The 27,998-nt window shown below is 46.7% G+C and overlaps 1 protein-coding gene across 1 annotated transcript in view; it reads right to left on the bottom strand.

The window, feature by feature from the left end:
* Positions 1-3,367: 3,367 nt before the first annotated feature.
* Positions 3,368-27,998, bottom strand: part of LOC115643591 (putative bifunctional UDP-N-acetylglucosamine transferase and deubiquitinase ALG13) — a 49,260-nt gene continuing 24,629 nt past the window's right edge. Inside the window, exons 16-22 of the mRNA XM_030547604.1 lie at positions 25,603-25,637; positions 25,420-25,475; positions 10,220-10,391; positions 8,845-8,970; positions 6,484-6,524; positions 5,152-5,332; positions 3,368-3,642 (exon numbers count right to left, since the gene is read on the bottom strand). Coding sequence (XP_030403464.1) covers positions 3,368-3,642; positions 5,152-5,332; positions 6,484-6,524; positions 8,845-8,970; positions 10,220-10,391; positions 25,420-25,475; positions 25,603-25,637 — 886 coding nt within the window. The remainder of the gene's footprint in view (positions 3,643-5,151; positions 5,333-6,483; positions 6,525-8,844; positions 8,971-10,219; positions 10,392-25,419; positions 25,476-25,602; positions 25,638-27,998) is intronic.

The raw sequence follows: 27,998 nt of genomic DNA, 5'->3' as shown, positions 1-27,998 counted from the left end.
TTGAAGAAGAACCAGGAACATATACACAAAATTATGTATTAAAAGACAGTGACTAGACTTCAAGTTGGGGTGTCTAAGTTTCAAGTAGTAAGATTGAACTGTTGATTTTCAAAGCTGGTAGGGGACTTGGACACCCAAAATGATTATGAGCTGGCAAACCACAGCTATGCCTTTTTGCGATGCCATCTTACTGTTCTGAGCTACTAAAGATTTGAGATCTAAATATTAACATGATTTCTTGCACCAAAGCAGCTACTTCCACAGCGTCAGTCCAAAGACTGGACAAGTTGAACAGAGAAGGAACTAACAGTAGCAACTCTCTTTAGAGCTAGAATTGATAAAATCTAAATTTCTACTCATCTTCATTAAAAGAGCCATAAAAGGTGCCACAACATTAATCTTCCTTTTTCAAGCAGAATAATCCTATAATTTAAGCAAGATGTTGCAGAGGTACTGAAGTGATGTACTAGCTTATCCTGCTAGGAGTCTGAGTAATTATATTCTTCAAGAGTTTTCCATAAATCAACAAAATAGATATAAATTAAAAAAAAATTAACTCACTTCTGTGGTTTAGAATTTAAAGTTAAGCTTTTCTAATCCGAGTAGGGGATTTAAAGACAACCACTGCCCCATTATTTTAAAATCTCAGCTTTAAAAACCTCAAAATCAAGTCTTGACCATTATAAACTGGTAAAGCTTAGTTAGAACCTTCTACCCACCAAAGAACCTAGAAGTTTTGAAATAATTCTGGAGAATCAAAATGTATCTAGTTTAACTGTAAGCAACTCTGAACTTTGTTTGTACATACTGAATTAATCCTAGGGCATGTTCTCTAATACCCGCTTACACCATGCCTATCCTTATAGAATTTGACAAACTTTACAAAGTGCACTTTCCATTCTTTGTACTATATGGCACTGAGGTGGTGGGGGGAAAGAGGGGAAGAAGGATAACATTGCAAAAATTCACCCAATTAAAAAAAAGAAGTTAAGCTCCTTTGTCCAAATAGGGATCGGTAGCATAGCATGTCCTATTGGTGGGAAGTCTACTTTCAGCAATTACTAACCTTCAATTAGCAGCAGTTAAATTCAGAGCAAAAGAAATTAAGGTATTTAAAAAAATCCTAATGGTGGAAAGCACATTTCCCTGAAGATGGTGAAGAGGAAACCATTTTTCAGAGAATTTTACACAGGGCACCTTCATGACAATTCTCCCAAGGGGACAGACCCTATGTAGTAGTCATTGCAGTTGTGATGTCGGGCTGCGTCAGCCCATCAATAACCAATGCACGCTCAAAGCTTTAGAAAAATGGACCAACAGAGAAGGTATAAAATTATTTCAAAATTGGTGGCACCAACCAAGCATGGAACAGTGTAAATAAGGTTAAAAATGAACTTAATTAAAAAGGAGAAATTTAATTAATTAAAACAACCTGTATTTTTTTTGCCTTTATGGAAACAATACATACCTCATAACATCAAGGCCATGTCAAATCCAAACCCCAACACAATTATGAAAAGTCACCTTCCTAATGACACACATTTGGGGCAGTAAAAGAATGGACTCCTCTCTAGCTGCTCCCCCGCTCGGCCCCCCCCAACAGTTGCTCAGGATCCCTTGGTGGCCTGCCTCTTCTCACTACTTGGCTCTCTCACCAGGTCACATTTTTTCCCACCTCTCCTGCATGGACAGAATGTCATTACATCTGATCCTTGACCCCAACTCTTCACCTCATGATGCTTACACCCTTCTTGTAGACATTTAAGTTGCCCGTATCCCTTTTAATCAGGGAGCGCAACACCATCTTCCAAAGGGCTAGTGGAGGAACAAAAGTCCTCACATTGCACTGGCTTCCAAGGTACGGTCAGTCAGACACCTTGCCACTGCCTCCCCGGACTACTACCTACTATAGCCTTCCCTCAACCTTTTCTGCTACCCCTTTCTGGGCTCTTTCTAATGAGCAGCATCACCCAGGGTTTCTCCCCAGAGGTCCAGTTCCTGTCCTTGTGTCAGGATCATCTACAGGAGCTCACTCCAACCTGTCTCTGTCACGTAGCAAACCCCGGTCTTCTGCCTTACCCTGCAGGAGCTTTCTTATTCCTGCCGGTCTTTCCCTTCTCATTACCAAGAGAGACTGCAGAGTTCTTCCCTTTCTCCCTGCAACCTCTTTCTGCTTCAGGCTGCCTCTCTTTATAGCACTCCCCAGCTCCTTCCCAACTGGGCTTCATTTCTCATTAGGCCTTGCTTACCTTCCAGGTTCAACCAGGTGGGTTAACTGGTCTCTCAAGCCCACATTAAGCCTTTCTGCAACCCCCCAGCACAGGGACCTAAGTGTAAGAGAGAGCACCTGTGTCACACGCAAACAACAGTCTTCAATGAATATGACAAGGAAAAGTATAGTTTGTGCAGCAACACCTCACTGGACTATGATCTGAAAAGCAACAGAAGTAGGGTTGCACTGCACTGGCTTTTTGGCAGTAAAACAAGTTTCTGTTTGATGTTATCCTCATTTCACTACTGACTCAAAGCAGGGATTTGGGGGAATATGTTCAGCCCAACTGTCTCCTATGTCCCATAAAAAAACCTATGTGGATTTCTTAACACAAGTCTCATAATCTACTTTGCAAGGACATTAAGGAGGGGTTTTGATCAAAAACGAAGACTCATTTCCATAGATTAGATGCGTTTTTGTTTATTTACTACAAGTCAAACACAACTACTACCGGGTAACTTCCATGAACCAAGACTCTCTCACGAATACAATCGTATACAGCAGAACAGGCCAACACTTAGCACTGTCCCACCATCTAACTCTTCAAGACCATACTGAACAAAATTAAACAGAGAAAGAGCAACTATTACAAAGAAGTAGTTACCATTAGAGAACACGTCTGGCTGATATGTTTTATTCAGGACTGAGAAAAGTGGCCTATTTCAACAGAAATTACTTTCCTCAAATGGACTAGAACCCAACCTTTCTCCTGCTTAAGTGATGAAGCAGGTTACCATTACAAGCAAACTGGTATAATATGTAAGATGCATCGTTCTCTTGTGCAAGACTAACTCCTCCATACATTGCACTTATTGATGAAGGTAAGTGATAGTGTATATATACCAGCATGAAAGAAATTGCATTGTTATAGATTATGGACAGTTGAACATAAGCTTCATGTTCTTTGCTGTACAATAGTTTTACTTTCCAATATACTCTACTAAAACAATACTCAAGTTTTAAACAGAGTTTTACCATTAATATAAAACAAAAGAGAAATATGTAAATGAAACACACAAAACAGCTTAGCAGCCACTACAACATCCATTAACAGAGAAAACAAGAAAACTTTAGTGCAGTTGACGTCACTTTGCCTTACATACTTGGAGGTCCATAATAGGATACAGGACTCGGTGAAGTAACGTAGCTGACTGGATGCATCTGTCTAGGACTTACAGTATTATGGAACTGTGAAGGATTACCATAGGAGGGATTTGCAGGATGCCAAGTGCTAACATAATGATAAGGAGGTACTAAAGAGACGCGATAGTCAAACCCAGGTGGAGGTGGCTGGCCATAGGGATCTGTCGCTACTGGATAACATACTGTTCCGTGGGATTGAGGTGGAGGCTCTACATTTTGGAAAGTAACTGAAAAACACACAGGTGACATATTTTAACATTCTGGCCATTTTTATGCAGTCCTTCATTTTCATTACAATTGAAACAATAGTATGACACTGACAACGCAGAATATATCTAGATAAATAATAATTTATGCCCTTCTGAGGTGTACACTGACAAGAAGACCATCTCAGCTCTTGAGTAAGTCTGGAAGGGAACCTGCTCACTCACAGAGGTATTCCAGGTCTGGTTAAGTATTCATTGCCTATTGATTGTATTTCTTTTTGTTGAGGCTCAGAGGAAGGGCAGATCCCATTTTGAACTTGTCTGGGGAGCTGCAGGACAGTAGGGGATTTAAAAAACAAAGCAAAAGAACACCTCTCTTTGTAACCTCTGACTTGATAATATGGCGATGGATATGGGGTAAAGAAACTTAATAGAATAGGTTATAATTGCAGCAGAACTGCAAGCCTGTGAAATTGTCATTGATCAATTAATGCTTGTGACAAAGATATGCCAGTTCCTACCATGTCTACTCCATTAGCCCAATATCAGAGACTTTTTAATGAGGCCAGACATCAAACTTTGACATCTTCTACTCATTTAGCACTGCCCCTCCCCCCCACCCTTAACTATATGCCTTTTACAAAACTGTTGGGTTGAGCTAACTGTTGCTGTAACTTTATGCACAGTGGAAGAGAGCCAGCAATAATGGCTGTCTAGACAGCCAAGACATCGAATAGAGACCAATAACCATGGCTCCAGTCTTCCGCTTTTAAAAAAACTTAAGGGAACGGCTACTAGTACTCAAAATGTAGGATTTTTTTAAAATAAAAACATCACTGTGATTTGCTGTATGTGGGTCAGAAAAGAAAAAATGTCATCACGAGGCCCACACAATTTTAAACACTCAGCATCCCACCCAGCTTTGGAAAAAGAAGGTCCGTCTAGAAAAGCATCTACGGTCTACCAAGGTCAAGCCAAAAATATATTTTTTGTTTCTTGCTGGGTTACCTAGCCCTGAATATCAGCAATTCTAAATCATAAACTTAAGTAATATATCAAAAATAGCAGACACCCAACCCTAAAATAACCTATAAAGGAGCAGGGCTCACACAGTCAATTCTGATTTTTTGCCAGCATCTATCCCGGCTGTAGGTAATGAACAATAATTTAAAAAATGATAGAAGACACTATCTCCTGTCACACACCTATACAGACCATACGTTATCCTCATTTTACATTAGAACTCAATTTTAACACCCCCCACACACACGTGTTTTCACCAATTCCAGAGGCCATTATATGCAATTAATCATTTGTCTCTTCTAATGGGAAATGTAAAGAGGCCCATTACACTACTCCAGTGAGCTACAACAGTTAGTCACATTGGTCTGCAATTTCAGTTGACAAAGCAAGGAAAAAGGACCACATCAATCAACTCTGCTGTGACAATTGGTAAATCAACAATAGGAAGCCCATTTCTACTTAACGGCTCACACTCGCATACACAAATGGTCAGCTGAAAATACTAACCATTTGCTGTTTCTGGGGGAACTTGCTGGACCTTATTCCTCCCAACGTCAGTGTACAGCCAAGGTACTGACTGCTCCACCATGGGGGCAGGCTTGGGGTATGCTGAGTAAGCTTCTGCAGGTGGTGGCACCGGTGCCTGTTGCCTGTACTCCATGGAACGCCAATAGCTCTGATGGTAATACTTAGGAAATTCAAAGTAAGGAGAGATGTTTTAGAGTTTGTATGTGTGTACTTCCCTCCCCACACCTCCGTAGCACTTAGCCATGAACATTTCCAGAAAATGGTTAACAATGTTGTACACATTACATCTTGCAGACTGCCAGAAAGTCACCAAAACGCTTCTGCCCAAGCACTTTTCTCAACTGTATTATACCCTCCCGAAGAATTAAAAATGTTCCCCCCCACACATATAGGAAAAGAAGGCATTTGAGGATTTTCTATTGCAGGAGAGGCTGGCATGGGTCTTAGTCCACAGCATATCAGCATCATCTAGTCCATCAGAATCAGAGGGCAGATGCAATTGTAGTACTGGCGTTACCGCCTGCTGAGCACTACAATCTCATACCATCTTTTTTGGTGTGCCACATACTAATAAATATAGAGAAGGTATTGCCAGTAATTTAGCCTCTATTTATTAGTAATTTCTATACTGTAGAATGTCTTATTGCATTCTGCAAGATTCTTATCCCGACAGGGGCCAAGAACCCTCTACCACCATAGGGTGGGTGGTAAGGGCATAGAGTCAGTAGGAACCCTGAGCACTGGGGCCCCATACCTGGAGAATAATGCTCTAGCTTCAACCCTGGATTATTAATAATGCTAAAGTCAACTAGATCACATGGCCATTTGAGCATCAGCTGGGAGTTAGGAGTTACTATGGACTTAATTGTAGTCGAGATCAAAATAAGGCGCCTGGTTTCTGTTCCTGCTGACTTGCTCAATTGCCTTGGGCAAGACACATGGGGCCCACGAGAATTTTCCCACTGATTTCAACAGGCACTTGACCATGCTCTAAACCTTAAACTTCTCTCTGTTTCACCCACCCTTTCCATATAAATGGGAAGAACAATGCTTTACCCACCCACGCTCCTCAAGCCACCGAAATGCAACTCACTACATGTAAACGCTCTTTATGAGTTTCACAATTTACAACTCAAACTTCCTGCACTGTACGCTTAGTCTCCTCCACACACACATGCATGTACTAATAGCCAAGTGCACAGGAAGCATATTCAGAACACTTAAAAGCCCTATTCGGGCACATCAATGCATCTGTCAAGATAGGTGATATCGTACAAACGGTTTACCATACCACATCTGACAAGCACTTACCTGCAATCCCAAATTAAAATAATACTGCACTACCTTTGCATCTGAAATCAGAAAACATGCTATAATTATTAAGGATTGTGGACAAAAAACCACCCAGAAACAGTCACCTGTTTGTGGCCTTGTTAAAACTATGTAAATGAATAAAAATAAAATTGTTCATCGGACAACATTACTTTTTCTAAATGTATTTTTAGGATACAGATTTCAGAATCTGACTCAAATTATTTTCAGAAGTGATATTCTCGAAGTTAGCACATATGTGTAAACAATCTATGCAGTTTAGCACAATAAAAACTGGATTAACCATTTTGACAAGTAATACATTAACAAGTAACATTAATAAGAAAAACTAAAATGAATCTATTGCTATAAATTGTTTGCTCAATGATGCTCTTCACAGAACGACTATAATCCATCAGAGGCTATTACAAACTTTAAAACAAGTGATAATATATTAAAGTAGAAATTACCATGGCCTAGATTTCCCGAAGTGACTAGATATTCTGGGCACTCAATAGGGCCTGATTTTCAGAGGTTCAGGATTCAAACAAACACTTTCTGAAAATCAAAGCCTGTTGAAGTTTGTCAAATTGGGCAACCAACATTTAAGACACCTAAAACAGTCTTTTTTGAAAACGTGGACCTAAACTTCCTAAAGATCTGTAATTTCAAATTAACAATTAATATTTTTACATATTAACTAGCTTGTTTCTTTGGGGAAGGGGGATAACTGTAAGAAGGGCTGGTGTACACGTACAGTAGAATTCCATTTACTGACCCTCCACTGCCTGACTCTCAGGGTATGTCTACACTTACCATGGATTGATGCTGCAGTGACTGATCGACCCAGGGAGGGAGGGGTTCGATTTAGTGGGTCTAGTGAAGACCCGCTAAATCGACCGGAGATCACTTTCCATCGACTCCGGTACTCCACCGGAACGAGAAGTGTAAAGTATGTTGACGGGACTCCCTGCATTAGCATTCCAGACAGCACCTCTGAGACTGCACTAGTAAAATTCTTATCCAGAAAACTATTTCTTGAGGTCTTGTAAGGTGACGCTAAATTCTTGGTGACTATGGGCTTGGCTACACTGGAGAGTTGCAGCGCTGGTGAGGGGGTTATAGCGCTGCAACTCAGGATGTGGCCGTACTTGCAAACCACAGCCAGCGCTGCAACTCCCTGGTTGCAGCGCTGGCTGTACACCTGGTCTGCCTCGGGTGTAGCGATTCCAGCGCTGGTGATGCAGCGCTGGTCAGCAAGTGTGGACACCACCAGCGCTTTTATTGGCCTCCGGGGTATAAGGAGGTATCCCAGAATTCCTGTCCACAACAAACCAGAAGAATGGCTGAACTCCGATCTCCCCGTAGCTACTTGCTAAAAAACAAACACAGCTGCTCTTTGCTCCAGCGAGCGAGCCAGCGAAGGCAGGAGAATTGCTTTGGAATGTTCAAAGCTGTTTGCTTGAGGAGAGAGGGGGGAGTGGTAATGTTGAGCAACTGTTTATGTGGTCTGACGGCTATTTAGGAGTGCTTAATTAGCATTTAGTGAATAAGAGACAGGTGGGGGAAAGGTCAAAACTTTAAAAATGATTGAAGGTAGGCACTGTGTATCTTCCAGTCCTTAGAACTTGCAAGGCAGGGAGCTGAGAACAGTGTCAGCTCCAAAAATCCACTCTCTCTGTCTCCCCCACGCTCCCTGTCACACTCCACCCCACCACCCTCTTTTGAAAAGCACGTTGCAGCCACTTGAATGCTGGGATAGCTGCCCACAATGCACCACTCCCAACAGTGCTGCAAGTGCTGCAAATGTGGCCACACTGCAGCGCTGGTAGCTGTCAGTGTGGCCACACTGCAGTGCTGGCCCTACACAGCTGTACGAACACAGCTGTAACTACCAGCGCTGCAGAACTGTAAGTGTAGCCATGCCCTATTTCTGTCTTGTACTTATAGATGAATCTCACTAGCCTCACTGCTGCTTGTCTGGCAGGTGTCACACTGTGGTTATATTTTACTGAAGATTATTCTGGTTTCTATACACTTAAAAGAGCATTGTAAACAAAAACTGCCTCCCCCCTGCATTTGCTGCTGTTCCAGTGTTCCACAGACATCACGATCTTCACTGTTAGCCTGTTATTTCATTCTCCTGGCCCCAGTCTCCTGCCCCAGCCTGGGGAAAGTGAGTTAGGATGGGGGAGAGTGAGCGATGGGGGGTAGAGAGGGGGAAATGGAGTGAGTGGGTCAGGGCAGATCCTGGGTTGCACTTAAATTCAAAAAGTGATCTTGATTGTAAAAAAGTTGGAGACCACTGCTTTAGGATATACAATCCGGAGCATGCACAGTTAGAGAATGCATCCCTCTTACCTTGAGGTAGATCACTGCAATTGGGATTGTAGGAGTAAGGCACAGCAATGCTGCCACTGTCTCCCACCTCGCTGACAATGGGAGGGGGTGCTGGATAATATGGGGATGGCACTGGTGAAATCACTACTATGTAAAAAAAAATCAAAGTCTCAAGTTAGAATTTCAATGGTTTTAAAACAAGTGAGCTACTAGCCAGTGCAGTTAGTATGAACTGCCATCATACTCTCTAAATGTATAGATATCAGCTTCTGTTCTAAGGATTTAGCATTCCTTCTGGACAAATTAAAAAGTCTTTGGGATTTTTTAAAATCCCGCTTTTTGTCTTATGGTTTGCACAGTTAAATTCCCTTTGGTTTGATATGTATTACCTACTTTCATTACTGTCAAGACAAGAGACATGATTAACTCAAACAACTTCATAAAACAAATCTCTGCAGTTTCCTTTATGCATTTGAAGGCTTCCTAATGGAAGTTAGGTACCTAAATACCTTTAAGGAAGTGAGCCTTTGTGTATAGTCAGCTTCATTTCTTCCCCTGCATAGTCAGTTTTAATAATTGGAGATGTACCTATCTCCTAGAATTGGAAGGGACCTAGAAAGATCATTAAGTCTAGCCCTCTGCCTTCATTAGGCAGGACCAAGTACTGATTTTTGCCCCAGACCCTTAAGTGGGCCTCCCCACCCCAGAGACTGAACTCACAACCCTGGCTTTAGTAGGCCAATGCTCAAACCACTGAGCTACCCCTACAAGTGGCTAACCTACGTAGCGCAATGGTAATCAGAACTGCAAGCATGCAGTGATCACAGAAAGTAACTTAACCATCATGTAAACAAAACAACGACCTATGAATTGAGGTGGTTGGTATGGGAGAGGGGAAAAGGAATGAGACTAGAGCAAAAGTAAGAATCCATGGAAGACAGCCAAGCCTTGCATATTGGCTAGGCACTTGTGCAGAGGCAACAATATTAAACTTTGTGCTTCAGGGCTTAATCCAATCTCTATTAGAGACAAGGATGGGGACCTGATGCTGGGGGCAGATGAACCCACATCTGCCCACTGCACCTTCACCTTCCCATGACGCATCTGGAACCAGCTACTGTCCAAGACAGGATACCAGACTAGATGGGTGCAGTTCCTATGCAGGTTAGGGAGCCATCTATGTTTGTTTGTGCTGAAGAGGGACTCCCAAGGAGACGTAAACCTTGCTTGTCAGTGCTCCCTCCAAAATGTGATCCACATGAGCAAAGTCAGCAGTGAGAAAGATTCATAGCGAAGTGAACCACATTCTATGGAAATACCTCAAAGCACTCGTCAGCGTGTGGGGGGAGACGTGAGAAAGAACCTGAAATTTACAGTTTTGTATCTAACACTCTACCTGGCCTCCCAGCAGAAGAAGGGGATTCCAGGATGGGCTGAACTGCAGGCTGTGGGGGAATGGGCGTGATAACATAGTCTTGAGTGTCTGTTGCCACGCTGGAGGAAAAGACTGTTGCTGGAGCATCATTAACACAAGAGGAGGTGGAGATCTCTGCAGATTTCTCCATCACCTGCAAAAGAGGCAGGAGAGTTTTCAATACACTGCCAACTTTGATTTAAAAAAAAAACCAAGAAACCCACATCTCTGAAATACTACCTGGGTCTGGTAGCTTTCCCATCTATTTGGGCTGAGATACTCAGAGGAGCATAAAGGAATTAGGAGTCCAATTCCAGCCTAAAATCCTGCAGAGAATATGGACCAGTGACCCCCCCTTCCCCATTTTGATGTCAATGTTATCCATATTTGTATTGTGCTGGGATTCTACACAGCATTTTACATCATAACACACTAAGCAAAAAACTCCATCATCTCCACGAGGGCTTATAATATTAAATGAACAAACGCAATACATCTACTACACAGGGATGCTATCCTGAGATTTCACATATATATTCTGAAGGAATTCATGCAGCAATTGAGTAATCACCAATATCACTTCACTTCTAGTGTTGAAATCAAGTGCAAAGCTACAGTACTGTGTGATTTCCTATAAAAAAAATTATTCCAGCAACAACGAGTGAGTGCGTGTGTAATGAGGGGCAGAGGGGAAATTGTGTAAGTAAATTTAATGCAGTTCAGGCCAAATCCTGCTTCCTCGCTGACTCAAGTAAGACTATCAACATCAACGGGACTACTCTCATCATAAAGCAAGTAGGATTTAGCCCCAATCCTGTAAACATAGGTAGGCCGGGTCTGGTGGGAAGCTATTGGACACCAGAGGTTGTACCGAGTAGACTCCTCAAAAGTGGGTGTGCTTGTCCTGGCTTGTTGCTCCAAAGCTCTGTAATAAAGTTATTTTACTGGAAGGGTATATGTGGCATACATTGAATAATAAGACTAATGTACTGTATAATGGCAATGTGCATGCGTTCATTGTTGGGTAAAAGGTGTATGAGTGAAGAGCGGAAATTTCCCTTGTAGGTTAAAAGAAGTCAGGAAGGGGAAAAGGAAAAAAGAACAGAATGAATTAACTGAAAAAAAGTAGCTAGTACACTCAGTCCAAAGATAAGATGCTGGCCCCACTCAAGGACACTGCTCACAGCTAAGGCTTGGCTGACAACCAAGAAGAGGGGGGGCTTGAATGTGCCCAAGCAGCTGTAAAATCTGCAAACACTGCCAGGCACTAATGAAATGTGTTAGGTTTCTTTTCTTACAGGTAAAGAAGTGCTAGCCAAAGACACTAGCAGCCCTGCCACTCCTTGGAACCAGGAGACTAGATCTATGTAAAGGTCCACCAGAAAAAGACTGCTCTGGCTCCGTGCTGGAAAGGCCCTTACCAATTCCGGCTCACTACCAACACTGCTGTGAAGTGCCAAGGACTGACTGCCTGGATCCATGTGTCTCACTGCAAAAAGGCCCCTCCACCTCGAGATAATTCCACTCCTACTATTGATCAGCCTGTCTCTCCTTCTCGTGTTTCTTTTCCTCCTGAACCACAGGAGAAAAGGACAAGGTTATGTGCTGGTAACCTCTCCTTTATTCACTGACAGAGCTAACCTGCATTCAGTATTTGCTACGGAAACCAAACCACAACAGGGTGCTGTGCTGGTAACCTCTTCCCTATATGATGCTGAGCCACAATGCCTTCAGGAAAGAAGAAGGAACACTCGCTCCGCTGAAATTGCCAAAGTCCAGGAATTCCTGCCTACAAAAGACATTAAGAACTGACCCTGGTGAAGAGACAAAGAAAAGACAGTTACTCATCTTTGTAACTGTTGTTCTTCGAGATGTGTTGCTCATATCCATTCCAATTAGGTGTAAGCGTGCCACGTGTATGTTCATCGGAAGATTTTTACCCTAGCAACACCCGGCGGGTCGGCTGGGTGCCCCCTGGCGTGGCGCAGCTATGGCACCGAATATATACCCCTGCTGACCCGTCCGCTCCTCAGTTCCTTCTTGCCGGCTATTCCGACAGTGGGGAAGGAGGGCGGGTTTTAGAATGAATATGAGCAACACATCTCGAAGAACAACAGCTACAAAGGTGAGTAACCATCGTTTCTTCTTCGAGTGCTTGCTCACATCCATTCCAATTAGGTGAATCCCAAGCCTTACCTAGGCGGTGGGGTCAGAGTGAGAAACTGCAGAATGCACAACTGCTAAGCCAAAGGTTGCATCGTCTCTGGATTGTTGCACCAGGGCATAATGGGAAGTAAAGGTGTGTACCGAAGACAATGTAGCTGCTTGACATGTCTCCTGAATAGGTACTTGAGCTAAGAAGGCGGCCGACGAGACCTGGGCCCTGGTAGAATGTGCGGTAATATGACCCGGAGAGGTATGAGCCAGATCGTAGCAAGTCCGGATGCACGCTGTTACCCAGGACGAAATCCTCTGAAAAGAGACGGGCTGGCCTTTCATTCGGTCCGCCACTGCAACAAAGAGTTGGGGCGTTTTGCAGAAGGGCCTCGTACGGTCAATTTAGAAGGCGAGCGCCCTATGGACGTTGAGCGAATGTAACTGCTGCTCCCTACGAGATGTATGCGGTTTGGGGAAGAAGACCGGGAGGAATATGTCCTGGTTGAGATGAAAGGCCAAGACTACTTTAGGGAGGAACGCCGGATGTGGGCGTAGCTGTACCTTGTCCTTGTGGAACACCGTGTATGGTGGGTCCACCATCAGAGCCTGAAGCTCAGAGGCTCTCCTAGCCGATGTAATGGCTACAAGGAAGGCTGTTTTCCATGGTAAATATAGGAGTGAGCAGGCTGCCAATGGCTCGAACGGGGGGGACGTAACTCTCGTCAGAACTAAACTGAAGTCCCAGGAAGGGGCGGAGCGTCGTACTAGGGGGTATAGATGCTCCAGACCTTTGAGGAACCTCGAGATCATAGGGTGGGAGAAGACGGAGTAAGCTCCTTGTCCAGGGTGGAAAGTAGAAATAGCCACCAAGTGCACTTGCAAAGATGAGATAGCGAGGCCTTGTTGTTTAAGATACCAGAGGTAGTCCAAAATAGTGCGGATGGGCACCTCCGTAGGTGCGACACTCTGTGTTTGACACCAGCAAGAAAACCGTTTCCACTTGGCTAAGTAAGTAGACCGAGTAGAAGGTTTCCTGCTACCCAGGAGTATCTCTTGCACCGAGGCAGAGCAGCTTAATTCTGATTGGGTTAGCCATGCAGGAGCCATGCCGTTAGATGGAGGGAACGCAGGTCTGGGTGGAGAAGTCTGTCATGGTCCTGCATTATCAGATCCTGATGAAGGGGCAGGGGGATCATGTTGGCTATCGAGTGGTCCAGCAACTTGGTATACCAGTGTTGTCGGGGCCACGCAGGGGCGATCAGAATCAGTCGAGCCCTGTGCCTGCGAAGCTTTACGAGAACCCTGTGCACCATCGGAAAGGGTGGAAAGGCGTAAAGCAGGTGGTTCGCCCAAGAGATTAGGAAGGCGTCCAATATTGAGCCCGGGGGGAGACCCTGGAAGGAACAGAACTTCTGACACTTCCTGTTGTTGCGGGAAGCGAAGAGGTCTATGCAGGCAAAGCCCCACTTCTGGAAGATGGAATGTACAATGTCCGGGCGAAGCGACCACTCGTGGGAGAGAAAGGATCTGCAGAGATGGTCTGCCAGAGTGTTCTGGACCCCTGGGAGGAAGGACGCTACAAGGTGGGCTATAGAGTGGGCTATACAAAATTCCCACAGTTGGATCGACTCCTGACAAAGGGGGGAGGATCGAATCTCACCCTGCTTGTTTATGTAGTGTATTGCTGTTGTGTTGTCCGTGAGTACTAGAACACAACGGCCCTGCAGATGATGTTGGAACGTCTGGCAGGCGAGGCGGACTGCTCTCAGCTCCTGGACGTTTATGTGCAACGCTAGCTCTTGAGATGACCAGAGGCCTTGCGTGCGACGATGGCCTAGGTGTGCTCCCCAGCCGAGAGATGACGCGTCCATCGTTAGGGATACTGAGGGCTGTCTCGGTTGGAACGGCATTCCTGCACACACGAGGGAAGGTGTTAGCCACCAGTTGAGGGAGCCTAAGATGCTCTGAGGAACGGTGACGACCATGTCTATGGCATCTCTGCCTGGGTGGTAAACTGAGGCGAGCCAGGTTTGAAGGGGACACAGGCGTAGTTTGGCGTGGTTGGTTACAAAAGTGCACGCGGCCATGTGACCAAGAAGGCTGAGGCAGGTGCGGGCCGAGGTCATCAGAAAAGTTTGGAGGCTTTCTATGACCGAAACTAGTATCCGAAACCGGGGTAGTGGAAGGCAGGCTGTTGCGAGTTTGGAGTCTAGAATGGCCCCAATGAATTCTATTCTTTGAGTGGGCACTAGAGTAGACTTCTCTAGATTGATCATCAGGCCCAACTGCTCGAATAGGTCCGTGATGATGGCAACATGCCTGGTGACTTGGGCCTCGGAGGTCCCGCGAATAAGCCAGTAGTCTAGGTAAGGAAAGACATGTATTCGCCAATGATGGAGGAAGGTGGCCACTACAGCCATGCACTTTGTAAACACGCGCGGGGCGGTGGAAAGGCCAAACGGAAGGACCGCAAACTGAAAATGTTGATGGTGCACCATAAACCGTAGGTACCGTCTGTGTGGAGGGTAAATGGTGATGTGAAAATATGCGTCCTTCATGTCGAGAGCAGCGAACTAGTCTCCGGGATCCAAGGATGGGATGATGGTCCCCAGGGATACCATGCAGAACTTCAACTTCTTCAGAAAGATGTTGAGACTGCGCAGGTCCAGGATAGGTCAGAGACCTCCTTTTGCCTTGGGGATTAGGAAATATCGGGAGTAAAATCCCTTGCCCCTGAACTCCTCCAGCACCTCCTCTACAGCTCCGAACCTCTTGTCAGAGGAATTTCTCGCGAGAGGGGTCCCTGAAGAAGGACGGGGAGGGGGCGAAATAAATTGGAGGTGGTATCCAAATTCCACCTTGCATAGGAACCAACGATCTGAGGTTAATTGGGCTCACGCAGGGAGGAAGGAGGAAAGGTGGTTGGAAAACTGAAGTGGATCCTGGGGAAGGACTGGTGCTCTGCTCTCGGGCGCACCTTCAAAAGTTCAGTTTTGGTCCTGCTGATGGTTTGGTGGGACTGTTATTCTGGGCCCCTTGGGAACCCGATTGCCATCTGCGGTTCCCACGACCACGCCTCCTGCTAAAGTCTTGTCGTGGTCTGGGTGGGAGGTAAGGGCGCTGAGGCTGGGTATGGAAGGACCTCCGTTGGGTTTGCGGAGTATGCATCCCGAGGGAATGCATGATGATGCGATTGTCTTTGAGACTCTGGAGTCTAGGGTCCGTTTTCTGAGAGAAAAGGCCCTGTCCCTCAAACGGAAGGTCCTGAATAGTGTGTTGCAGTTCAGGAGGTAGACCTGAGACCTGTAACCACGATATTCTCCTCATTGTAATGCCCGAGGCCACGGTTCTGGCCGCCGAATCAGCAGCGTCGAGTGAGGCCTGCAGGGAAGTCCGTGCCACTTTCTTCCCTTCCTCCAGAAGGGCCTGGAATTCCGGGCGGGAGTCCTGTGGGACCAGTTCAGCGAAGTTACCCACCGATTGCCACGTATTATAATTATACCTGCTGAGCAGGGCCTGTTGGTTAGCCACTCGCAGTTGGAGGCCTCCGGCGGAGTAGACTTTTTGCCCCAATAGATCCATCCGTCTAGCCTCCCGCGATTTTGGGGCAAGGGTTTGCTGTCCATGGCGCTCTCGCTCTTTCACAGATTGAACGACCAGAGAGCATGGAGGAGGATGGGTATATAAGTATTCGTACCCTTTAGAGAGTATCATGTATTCCCTTTCCACGCCTCTGGCCTGGGAGGGATAGACGCCGGAGATTGCCAAATGGTGTCCGCTTTGGCTTGGATGGAATGGATGAATGGCAGAGCCACGCGAGTTGGGGCATCCGCCAAAAGTATGTCTATGACCGGGTCTTCCACCTCTGGGACCTCCTCCACGTGGAGGTTGATATTTCAGGCGACTCGCTGGAGAAGGTCCTGGTGGGCTCGGAGGTCGATCGGGGGCGGGTCCGACGATGAAGTACTGGCTACTGCCTCGTCTGGTGAAGAGGAGGACGACAGACCATGCACGGTTGGCTTATTTAGTGACTCTTGTTCTGGAGGAACATCAGGGTCCAGGAACACCTGAGGGTCCAGTGCCAGAGCCAATTCATCTGTACCCGCTGGAGGAGGGTGGCTAACAGTGGCCTCTGGTGCATGACATTCCGACGGGGCGGAACGAGATGGAACCGTGCGTTCATCTTGGGCCTGGTGATATGCCCAAGGGGTCCAGAAGGACCACTGAGGCACTTGTTCCGTGCCCTGAGCCTCCTGGAGGACATGGCTCTGCATTTCTGAATCCCCATATGCGGCGCTATCAGTGTGCGAAGACTCAGATGGGTGCCGTGACGGCCATGGCGGAGCAGAGAGCACGTGAGGAGGAGCCCTGTGCACAGGGTACCATACGTCGTGCCGCACCAGAGAGCGGTACCGGGAGTTGTACTGGTGCCGAGAGGTTGACCGGGACCTGCGACCGGCGTGGTGCCGGGAGGTCAACCGGGGTTGTGAAGCTCTATGGTGAGAGCGGCTGCAGCGTGAATGGTGCCGGGAGCTGGATCACCGTCTGGAGTATTGGTCCGGAGAGCGGGATCTTGAGTGGTGCCGTGAGTATGACCGGTACAGAGAAGGAGATCGGTACCGGGACTGCGAGCGGTTTCTAGATCAGGACCGGCGGCGAGATCGGGAATGCTGGCGAGACCTCGATCTTGAGTGGTGCCTGCCTGCGGTGTTGATGGAAGGTGGCCGGATCAGGCAGGCTTCCCTGTTGACGCAACAACCCGCACCGGCAGTGCCGGGGGTTGAGGCAGGGTGGGCTCTGTTAGGGCAATGAGTTCCCTCGCCATCGAAAAGGTCTCTGGCATGGTGGGAACGATAAGCTCTACCGCGGCGTGTGCCGGGGAGCTGTCATGCACCATACTCGATGGCTTTTGCATGGCCGGAATCAACGGTGCCAAGATTGCCAGTGCCGCGGCAGTTGTTGGTGCCGGACGACTCGGTTTTGGCTGTTGCTCAGACTGCGGTGTAGATATTGGAGCCGCAGGAGCTTTGACCTTTTTGGCACGCGGGGAGAGGGAGTGGTGCCGGGCTGGCTTCTAGGCCAGTGCCAGCTGGTGCCGGGGCATCTTGGCGGTGCCGGCGCTCTCCGGTGCCGACGAGGCACTTCTCCCCGGCGTGGACTGTGCGGCACTTGGTGCTGAAAACGGAAGAGTGAGGGCCGCCTCCATTAGGAGCTGCTTAAGACGAAAGTTCCGATCCTTTTTTGTCCGTGGCTTAAAAGACTTGCAAATCTGACACTTATCTGTAAGATGGGATTCCCTCAGGCACGTTATGCAGAAATCGTGGGGGTCTCCCATTGGCATCGGCCGCCAGCAGGCCGAGCACGGTTTGAAGCCCAGTGAACCAGGCATGGGCCTGGGCACCAGGAGGGGGGGAAGGGGCTATCTACTTTAACAAAAGGTTATTAAAAGTATTAACTACAACTATAAAACTATATACACAATAAGTACTAGAACAATTGAATAGCTAGGGAAGTGGAGATCAGCTAAGCCGCGCTCCACTGTTCCAACGGACGGTAAGAAGGAACTGAGGAGTGGACGGGTTGGCAGGGCTATATATTCGGTTCCATAGCGGCGCCATGCCAGGGGGCGCCCAGCCAACCCACTGGGTGTTGCTAGGGTAAAAATCTTCCGACGAACGTGCATGTGGTGCGCGCACACCTAATTGGAATGGATATGAGCAACACATCTCGAAGAAGAATTATACACTGGCAGGAAGAATCTTGTGGGACTCATGCTTGGGAATGTGGCATTGTTTGGATTTTGGGGTTTATAGTATCTTCAGCATGTAGTACCCTCCCTAATTGGATTTTAAATGACAAATACCAAAGGCACCTTGTTGCCACTGCCCCCCCCCGCCATTTCCTCCATTACACTATTACCCCTGTAACACATCCAAATACAGACAATGCCATACATCTGCTACAACCCAATGGTCATACCACCCTGAACATGCCCCATCTTGTCTGATCTTAGAAGCTAAGCAGGGCTGGGCCTGGTTAGTACTTGGATAGAAGACCTCCTGGGAATACTGGGGCACAGTTAACCCAAGTACAGGCTGGAGTGGGTGAGTTACCTTATTCTGTTCTTAGTGCAATGACCCAGATGTTTTAACAGAGATGGTATTGAATATCACTGAGGCTGGGAAGGCATTGCAGTGGGATCTGGCTTGCTCAGAATCCAAGATTTCCTGAATGACCAGCTAACGGCCATTCGGAATGATCTCAAGCATGAGGCGTGGCCCGTTGCCCTTACAGATACCTCAGGAGTACCATCTGACCTGTGGCCACGGAGACACACTTGGAGATTTTCTGGGTGAAAGTGTGGATGTTCACAGTGATCCTTTCAAGCATATGGGCCGGTAGGAGGGGTGTGGGCTTCCATATACCAAATCCTGCCAGGTCCGTGGGGAGGATGCATGTGGGACTGGATAATTCAACATGACATCTGGGAAATCAGAGCTCCTGGTATGCCTAATTGATTTATCATCAGTGCCCCTAGAATAACACCCGCCATTTAGAAAGGAATAGGGAGTCAATGGATATTTTGGCCCTTAGAAACACGCCCCCAATTTCAGTGTGTACGTAAACTGAAGCTAGGGGAAGTTGTCACTGTTCATGCCAATGTTTGCTGGGAGGGTGGGGGACAAGGAACTACCCTGACAGGACACCTACTTTTCCAAGCTAATGACAGCTGTGTGCTTGTTGAGGCCACTATGTTGTGAGATATACATTTTAATCTCATCACTACTGCAGGCAATCATATTATTTATTGGCCTGCAGATAGAATTCTATAATTAGCCCTTAGGTTTCAGATAACTGGACTACCCTAGTATCTGACCAGTTTCAAAATTTGCTTTCGCAGCTACCAGAGGTTCAGAGAATCTCTGAATTACAAGGGCAAAGTCATATGCTTCAAAATATATCTCAAGTTGAGAAATATGTTCTTTATACAGTCTACAGTGTTTATTTTCTGTATTAAGTATAATGGATTGTGTTTTGTAATTAAGGTTGTATAGTAACCCTACTATATTAGTACAATGGGAATGGGAATGTTTTTATTATTGTTGTTTAGTGTAGGATTATGTTACTGTTGTTGTAAAGAACGTGATAAAAGTAATACCTTTCATGTCCATGCTAATTATGCATTGTTATTGCATCCAATCAAAGCCCTGAAGGTTGAAGCATTTGATGTAAAATCTGAAATGCAAGGCTTGATGCAAATAGAGATTTAAGAATGTTTGTGGTGCTAGAAGCACAAAAGGGGTGTGTGTGGAAGTGGAGAAAGAACTGACAGGGATCTGAAGCAGATTTCAATGCAAACAGTCCCCTCTCTGAGCAAGAGTTAGAATAAGCTGTAACCCTACTAACGCGAGACTTGTAGAAGCGAGGATAGTGTGAGGCGAGGGGGAAAGAACTGTGGGAGAAGTTGTTGCAGCCCTGTGTTAGATAAGTATGGAATGTAGACTAGAGGCTAAATAGAAGTGAGAAAAATAAGATCTCAGGATGACCTATGTTTAAACAAACTGCAGCTGTTGCTCATTGTTGTCTGTAACAAAGGTATAAATGCTTGCTGGAATTGTTTACCTGGAGAGAGACCTGTTTAGCTCTCTCCCTCTATGCAATTGCTAGAGATAATCAAGGATCTGAGGGTAGCTGCGTTAGTCCGGAACTGTAAAAGCAGCAAAGAGCCTTGTGGCACCTTAGAGACTAACAGTCGTATTGGAGTATGAGCTTTCATGCTCCAATACGCATGCATCCAACGAAGTGGGTATTCACCCATGAAAGCTCATGCTCCAATACATCTGTTAGTCTAAAACATGCCACAGGACTCTTTGCTGCTTTTAGAGAGAATAAAGTATCTGACTTGCTGCACCCAGAGAGTGAGAACTTGTTTCGTCTCTGGGAGCAGCTCCAAGGCAGAGGGCAGGAGCAGCACATGGCAGCAGGGGAGGGACAGCTGAACTGCTGGCAACTGATAACCTGCTGGGTGGCTGCTGCACAGGGAACTTAGGGGAGCGGGGAGCTGCTGGGGGGCTGCTGGTCCACGCTGGTTCCAACTACCCACCAGCTACTGGCAACGGGCTGCTCTTCCTGCAAGCAGTGGACAAGGCAGGCAGCTGCCAAAGAATGTTAGACGGGAGCATGGCACAACTTTAAAGAAGTATGTTCCCTAACTGATCAGCAACAAAACAACATTAACCGGGACGACTTTGAAGAGTTCCTCTACCTGATCTCTGGACCAGCAAGCTGCAGGGGTAGAGGTGGGGTAGAGAAGAGAAAGCACCTTGTTTCACTCAACAGTAGCCTCTCCAAGCCCATTAACAAAGGCAAGGTGTGGTCCAGTCCTGTCTCTGAAGGCTAGCAGACACTGGGGTGAGACTTGAAGAGTCGTACATAAAACAGAACTAGGAGCGAGGAGATTCAGGGCTTTACAAAGAACATAGATGGTTTTCCACCTGCCTTCTCCCCACAAAAGTGTGAAGAGAGACATGGAGCAGAACTCTTACAAATAAATTTCAGACTAAAAGCCACCACCAGGCTCTGTTTATACTTGATAAGCACTATGCACTGATTTAAAGACCAACTTTGCAATGATACTGTAATGAGGCCACATTTCAACAGGATCCCCTTCTGAGACAAGCATTCACTATGTAGCTGGAAGGGGTGGGGAGTGGGAGAAATGTGAAATATAAATGGAACTATTATTCCTTCCTCCTAAAAACCACCCCTGAGCATCTACACTAAGGGTATGTCTACAGTACGAAATTCAGAGTTATTTTATTTGAATTTCCTGAATCAAGTTCACACATTCGATGTTATGTGTCCCCACTAAAGCATGTGAATTCGGCAGAGTGCGTCCACAGTACCGAGGCTAGCATCGAATGGAGGAGTTCCTGCAGTCTCTCACAGTTCCTGCAGTCTCTGCTGCCCATTGGAATTGTGGGTTAATCTCCTAGTGCATGATGGGGCAAAAACTTTCTTGCGGGTTTTTCTGGGTGTGTGCCATCACTTGCTCCTCCCTCCGTGAAGGCTACAGCAGGCACCATACTGCCAGCAGATAGTGCAGCACAGTGCACCCCGTCTCCTGGTATGTCGAATCCACTTCGAATGTCCTCTCCTCTTTCTATCCACTCTTTCATCTAACCATTTCCCGCCATTTCTTGGCCATCGTGAGCAGAGCCACACAGCTTCCGCCGCAAACTCTGCTCACACTTCCGCCGCACACTCTGCTCTCGCCGCTTTTTCCATGTTGTCAGTCCTGGGCTCCTGTGGAAGCTACTGAAGGCAACAATTCCCTGCTGTTTCTCACCCATCGTGAACGGAGCCGCATAGACAATCTGGAGAAAGAGGCGGAAGTTGTCCTTGGCTCCCATGGAAGCTACGGAAGACAACCATTTACTGTCTTTTATCGGCCATCTTGAATCGAACAGCTCATTTCGCACACTTTTTCAAGGATTACCCATGCAGGCACCATTGTGCAGCAAACATACAGCCCACTCAGATCTCTGCTGCAGTTTTGACTATTGTAAATACCTCGTGCATTATCCAGCAGTATGTTCAGTACCTGCAAAACTGGGCGAGGAAGCGACAACAGTACGATTACTATACTGATGAGGACATGGACACAGATGTTCCTAGGTGCACAGCACGTGGCGAGTTGGAGATCATGGCCCTGGGCCAGGTTCATGCCATGGAACGCCGATTCTGGGCCCGGGAAACAAGCACAGACTAGTAGGACTGCATAGTGTTGCGGGTCTGGGAAGATTCCCAGTGGCTGCAAAACTTTTGTATGCGTAGGGCCACTTTCATGGAATTTTGTGACTTGCTGTCCCCTTCCCTGAAGCGCAAAGACATCAAAATGAGAGCAGGCCTGACTGTTGAGAAGCGAGTGGCCATAGCACTGTGGAAGCTTGCAATGCCCGACAGCTACCAGTCAGTCAGGAATCAGTTTGGAGTAGGCAAATCTACTGTAGGGGCTGCTGTGCTGCAAATAGCCAACGCAGTCATTGAGCAGCTCCTATCAAGGGTAGTGACTTTGGGAAATGTGCAGACCATTGTGGATGGCTTTAATGCACTGGGGTTCCGTAACTGCAGCGGGGCAATAGACAGAATGCATATCCCCATCTTGGCCCCGGGACACTGGGGTGACCAGTACATAAATTGCAAGGGATACTTTTCCATGGTGCTGCACGCACTGGTGGATCACAAGGGACGTTTCACCAACATCAACGTAGGATGACCAAGAAAGGTGCATGACACTCGCATCTTTAGGAACTCTGGTCTGTTTGAACAGCTGTCTTCCTTCCCGGACCAGAAAATTACTGTTGGGGATGTTGAAATGTCTATAGTTATACTCGGGGACCAAGCCTACCCCTTAATGCCATGGCACATGAAGCCGTACACAGGCACCCTGGACAGTAGTAAGGAACAGTTCAACTCTTGGCTGAGCAAGTGCAGAATGGTGGTAGAGTGTGCTTTTGGACGTTTGAAAGGGTGCTGGCAGGTTACTGACTCGTATCAGATGGGAAGCCGTGTTACTCTGGATCTGTAAAAGCAGCAAAGAGTCCTGTGGCACCTTATAGACTAACAGTCGTACTGGAGGATGAGGTTTCGTGGGTATTCACGTGGATGCATCCGATGAAGTGGGTATTCACCCACGAAAGCTCCTGGTCCAATACGTCTGTAAGTCTATAAGTTGCCACAGGACTCTTTGCTGCTTTTACTGGCTCGGTTAGATCTCAGCACAACCAATGTTCCAACTGTAATTGCTGCTTGTTGTGTGCTCCACAATATCTGTGAGAGTAAGAGGGAGACTTCTATGGCAGGGTGGGAGGTTGAGGCAACTCGCCTGGCTGCCAATTTCGCAGGGCTAGACAACAGGGCGATTAGAAAAGCACACCAGGAAGCGCTGCACCTCAGAGAAGCTTTGAAAGCCAGTTCCATGACTGGCCAGGGTACGGTGTGACAGTTGGTGTAGGTAACTTCAAGAGAAACAAACATCTATATATTACATGAGAGAAAGGAAATAAAGTCCAAATTGTTTAAAAACTGTTCTTTATTTGATGCACAATGTATTGAGAGAAATTAGAAGGTAGACTGGGGGGAGGTGGAGGAGGAGGGAAGGACAAGTCCAGAAACCAAATCAAAAATTCGCATATCCAAGCTTTCTGGTGCGTGGGTGATCCTCTGCGAGTGACTGTGTGAGTCCTCATAGCCTCCCCCCTCATGTTCTTGGGTGTCTGGGTGAGGAAGCTATGGAACTTGGGGAGGAGAGAGGGCGGTTACACAGGCAGTCTGCAGTGTTGCTGCCTTTCTTGCATTAGATCCACCACACAGCGGAGCATGTCAGTTTGCTCCCCCATGAGCTTGTGCATAGCATCCTGCCTGCTCTCATCGCACGCATCCATCCTCTCTGTGTGTGCTTGTAATGCTTTATCGGACTCCGCAATTGTTTGCCTCCACGCGTTCAGCTGGGCCCTGTCAGGGCGGGAGGACTGCATGAGCTTGGCCAACATGTCGCCCCGAATTCGTTTTTTCCATCTTCTAATCTGGACCAACCTCTGAGATGGAGTAGATAGGTGCAAATGTTTCAACGCGGCTCCTGCGAGAGGAGAAAAAGGGAGGGTAGTACTTTAAAAAATATGTTGCAGAGAACAAAGGGGGCACTTTGGTATGAGGAAGCCATCATACACGACCGGGCAACAGAATTCAGCTTGCAGGCAGCCAAACGGCATGCAGGGTTCTGCTTCTTCTACATTAATTTCAATGCTTTCACACTGCTGGGCCCCCTTTCCCAGCAAGCAATGCCTAGTGGGTTTGACATGTAAAAGGAGGGTCTGTGGGCTCTCTGGGATGATCACTTCACACAACAACCATCACCCCCTGCTCCCCACTGAGTGGCTCCAATCAGGCTCAGAGCAGGGATGAGCCTTTTACACTAAACGTGAACAACCCAGCGCAGCTGAGTTCCCCTCAACCCCGCCCTCCACCACGTGGCTCTCATCAGGCTCTCACTCACCAGAAGTACCTTCTCCAGGGTCACGGAACAGGAGCCCACCTTGGGAGTGAGGGGAGGCTATTAGATCCAGCGTTAAGATTAGTTCCTGACTAGGGGGAAAAACGGATTCCCCACTTGCCACCTGTGCACCGTTCTCCTCTTCATCCCGCAACGTCTCTTCCTCCTTGCTCCGTGCAACTCCCGCCTTGCAGGTGTCCACAGACAGGTGTCCAAGGTGGTGGCATCACCCTCCATAATTGCATGGAGCTTATGGTAAAAGCGGAATGTATGGGGAAGTGACTCAGAGCACCCATTTGCCTCCCTGGCTTTTTGGTACACTTGCCTGAGCTCCTTGATTTTTGTACGACACTGCTCTGTGTCCCTGGAGTAGCCTCTTTCCGTCAAGGCCCTGGAGACTTTAGCGTAGGTATTTGCGTTCCTTTTTTTGGAACGTAGTTCTGCCATAACAGACTCATCTCCCCAGCATGCGATGAGATCCAGTATCTCCCGTTCGGACGACGCTGGAGCTCGTCTACGAATCCAGGACTGTGTGATCTCTTGTGATGGTGGACTGTGCTGCTGGTCACCTGTGCTGCTGGTGACCAAACAGGAAATTAAATTCAGAAAGTTCCCAGGGCTTTTCCTGCCCACCTGGCTAGTGCATTGGAGTTGAGAGCGTCGTCCAGAGCAGTTACGAGGGAGCATCCTGGGATAGCTGAGGCCAATAACGTTGAATTGTGTCCACAATACCTTTAACCCGGGACTGCGATCTCAATTTAAGAGCGGCTCCACTTGCTGAGGTGGAGTATAGAAATCGAATTAAAGAGCCCTTTAAATTGAAAAAAATCATTTGGTCGCGTGGACTGAATCATTTTTTCGAAATAGCAGAGTAGCGTAAACCAGGCCTAAGCTTGCTTCCAGGGCCGAGTTCTTTGAAGGATGTTATGTGTCTCTAGGAAGCCTAATCCAAACAATGACTAAAGTTTACTAAGTTTGCTGTAGTCCCTGCTGAACTAAATACTGTTGGAGTTCCACAGTTTGGATCTGGAGGGCATGGGCAAAATTAATTGAAACAAGAGCATTAAATCTAATCCTTCAAAAACTTGGGAGATCATAAACGATTGTTTTACATTCACTGTGTGTAATATGGGAGAGTCCAACTCTTACCAACCGGAAGGGGTGTACATATATTCTTTGTGAAATTCCCTTAGGAAAGAGGAAATGGATAGCTTCATTTCAGCAAGAAGTTAAACATTGAAAAGATCATAATTACATTTCGGTCACCAGCAAAAGGTGAATTGAGCCGTCATAAGAAAAAGGATTACTAGAATGGGATACACCAGTCTTGCACCATTTCTGCTTTTCCTACAAACATCTACCATTGCATGGTGCGACGCAGTGGGACTGTTCTTAATGTTTCCTCTGAATATTGTGTGGGTGCCTCAGTTTCCCCTATGCATTTCTTAAGTCTCCAGTGTGCATAAATCACCAACAGTCTGTCTCTTAGCAATAAATGACCAGGGCCCTTCCCCCCTTGCAAGGGGATGCTAAAGGTGAACAAAGAGATTAGGTGACCTACTGGCCCAGGAAAGAGACAAAGGCCAGAAAGGTGGGGCTGGAGGGGGTTTCAGTTTGGAGCTGGCTGGGGACGGGAAGTGAGTGCAGGTTGTCTGGCTCGCTGGGCCTCAGAATGGACCCGGCTGAGGGGTTCCATTTGCTGTACCTAAAAGCTCTGTTTTAGACCATGTTCCTGTCATCTAATAAACCTCTGTGTTACTGACTGGCTGAGAGTCACGTCTGACTGCGAAGTGGGGGTGAAGGACCCTCTGGCTTTCCCAGGACCCCGCCTGGGCGGACTCGCTGTGGAAGCGCACGGAGGGGCATATGCTGAGTGCTCCAAGGAGAGACCAAGGACGTGAAGCCGTGTGAGCTTCTTGCCCTGAAGACAGTCTGCTCCACGGGAGACGAGGCTCCCCAAAGTCCTGCCTGACTTTGTGGGGAGCAGTTCCAGAGCATCACCCGGGGACTCCGTGACACAAGGTCAGCTTTTTCACGCTCAAGTGACATTATCGAAATAGCCCAAAGTCAAACACATCATCTATAGACCCTGAAAACCGAAATTTGAGTCTCGATGTGCAGAACAAAGCGTAGCTAGACATATCCAAGACTGGAAACCCTAGTTTACATTACTTTGAATAGTAGTGCTAAATTTATAGCTTGACTTAATCTTAACTCCTATTACAGAGAGGTATATTAAGATAGTTAAGTAAAGAACACATGGAGAAAAAAAGCCACGAGTGTTTCAAGTCTGTACAGGACTGTTCCCCCCCAAAAGGAGTTACATTCCCATAATAATTTCAAATGCAAAATCCTTGAAACAATAGTTATGTATAACACTATATTCCTACCATCCTCTAGTCCCTATGTATGAAGTGTTTTATGTATAAATAGGAGATCTACAGCGAGGTATCTGAAAAATGCATCTTTTATTCCCTATACGCTGTAATCAACAGGCAAAGCATTTGAGAGAGGACTAAGGGATAGGGAAATGAGAAGAACTATACTGGTACACTCTCCAATACCGCTCATTTTTAATCAAGAGATATTAAATGGAGTGCCCTCCTGGCTTCCGTGATAGGTGAAAAAAAGGAGTCATTGGCACTTTTAGAAAGATTACTAAGGTGTCTTGGACAATGCTCCTTTTTGTCAATAAGGCAAATGCTAATACCCAAGGCTACTGCTAAAAGCATACACTTTGCTTTAGTTTGTATCTCATTAGTAACTAAGTTCACTAATTTGTGAGGAATGTCAGAAAAAAATAAAAACACTAGTTTATTCCATGCCACCAGAGGCCATAGTAACGGTCACCAAATGGAATTTGGTTGCATGTTTCAAGCAATGAGTTGTCATGCTACAAACTTGCAGAGCCACATCAGCACTAGTCTGGCAAACTATGAAATGAAATGGATTAACACTTTTGCCATGCTATGCAACCAGAGGCATGCCCACGTGCAACACCTCAAAGTACTTGAAATAGACATCTGCCCTAAAGCTGGGCTTCCCAAGAGAAAAATGGAAGACATCTCTGTGTACCCAGTGAACATCACTGTAAGGCAACGAGGCTCAACAGCAGAGTTAAAGGGAACTGCTTTCGCCAGTGACAAGATCCGAGATATCCCACCCTAAAATCCTCCTGGTGGTTACGCAACCTGCTCCCCTTTCTCCCAACTGAACTGTAGCGGGACCCAAAGCCTGTGCTGCTTTCGTGGCGAGCCATTCACTTTGTGATGCGGAGCTCACAAATGTCATGACACGTCCCGTTCAGTACTGCCTGGTTACTGAGGAGAGGAATGACGGTCAGTGGTTAGGGCCCCTGACGGGGACTCAGAACAAGAGGCCTGGAACTGGGCCACATTGCTCACAGAAAAGGTTTTGCTGAATTCCAGATTTACAAACTATATTAACTCTGGCTTGGGCAGAAGGGGTTCTTCATTACATTGAATCTGCAAACACTACTATTGCATAGTAAGCAGTAGAGTCAGAAGCTTTCCGATGGCAGTTGGGCAG

The sequence above is a fragment of the Gopherus evgoodei genome, unplaced genomic scaffold (assembly GCF_007399415.2).
Source record: "Gopherus evgoodei ecotype Sinaloan lineage unplaced genomic scaffold, rGopEvg1_v1.p scaffold_63_arrow_ctg1, whole genome shotgun sequence".
NCBI classification, from domain to species: domain Eukaryota; kingdom Metazoa; phylum Chordata; order Testudines; family Testudinidae; genus Gopherus; species Gopherus evgoodei.
This window is presented reverse-complemented; position numbering and strand designations above follow the sequence as displayed.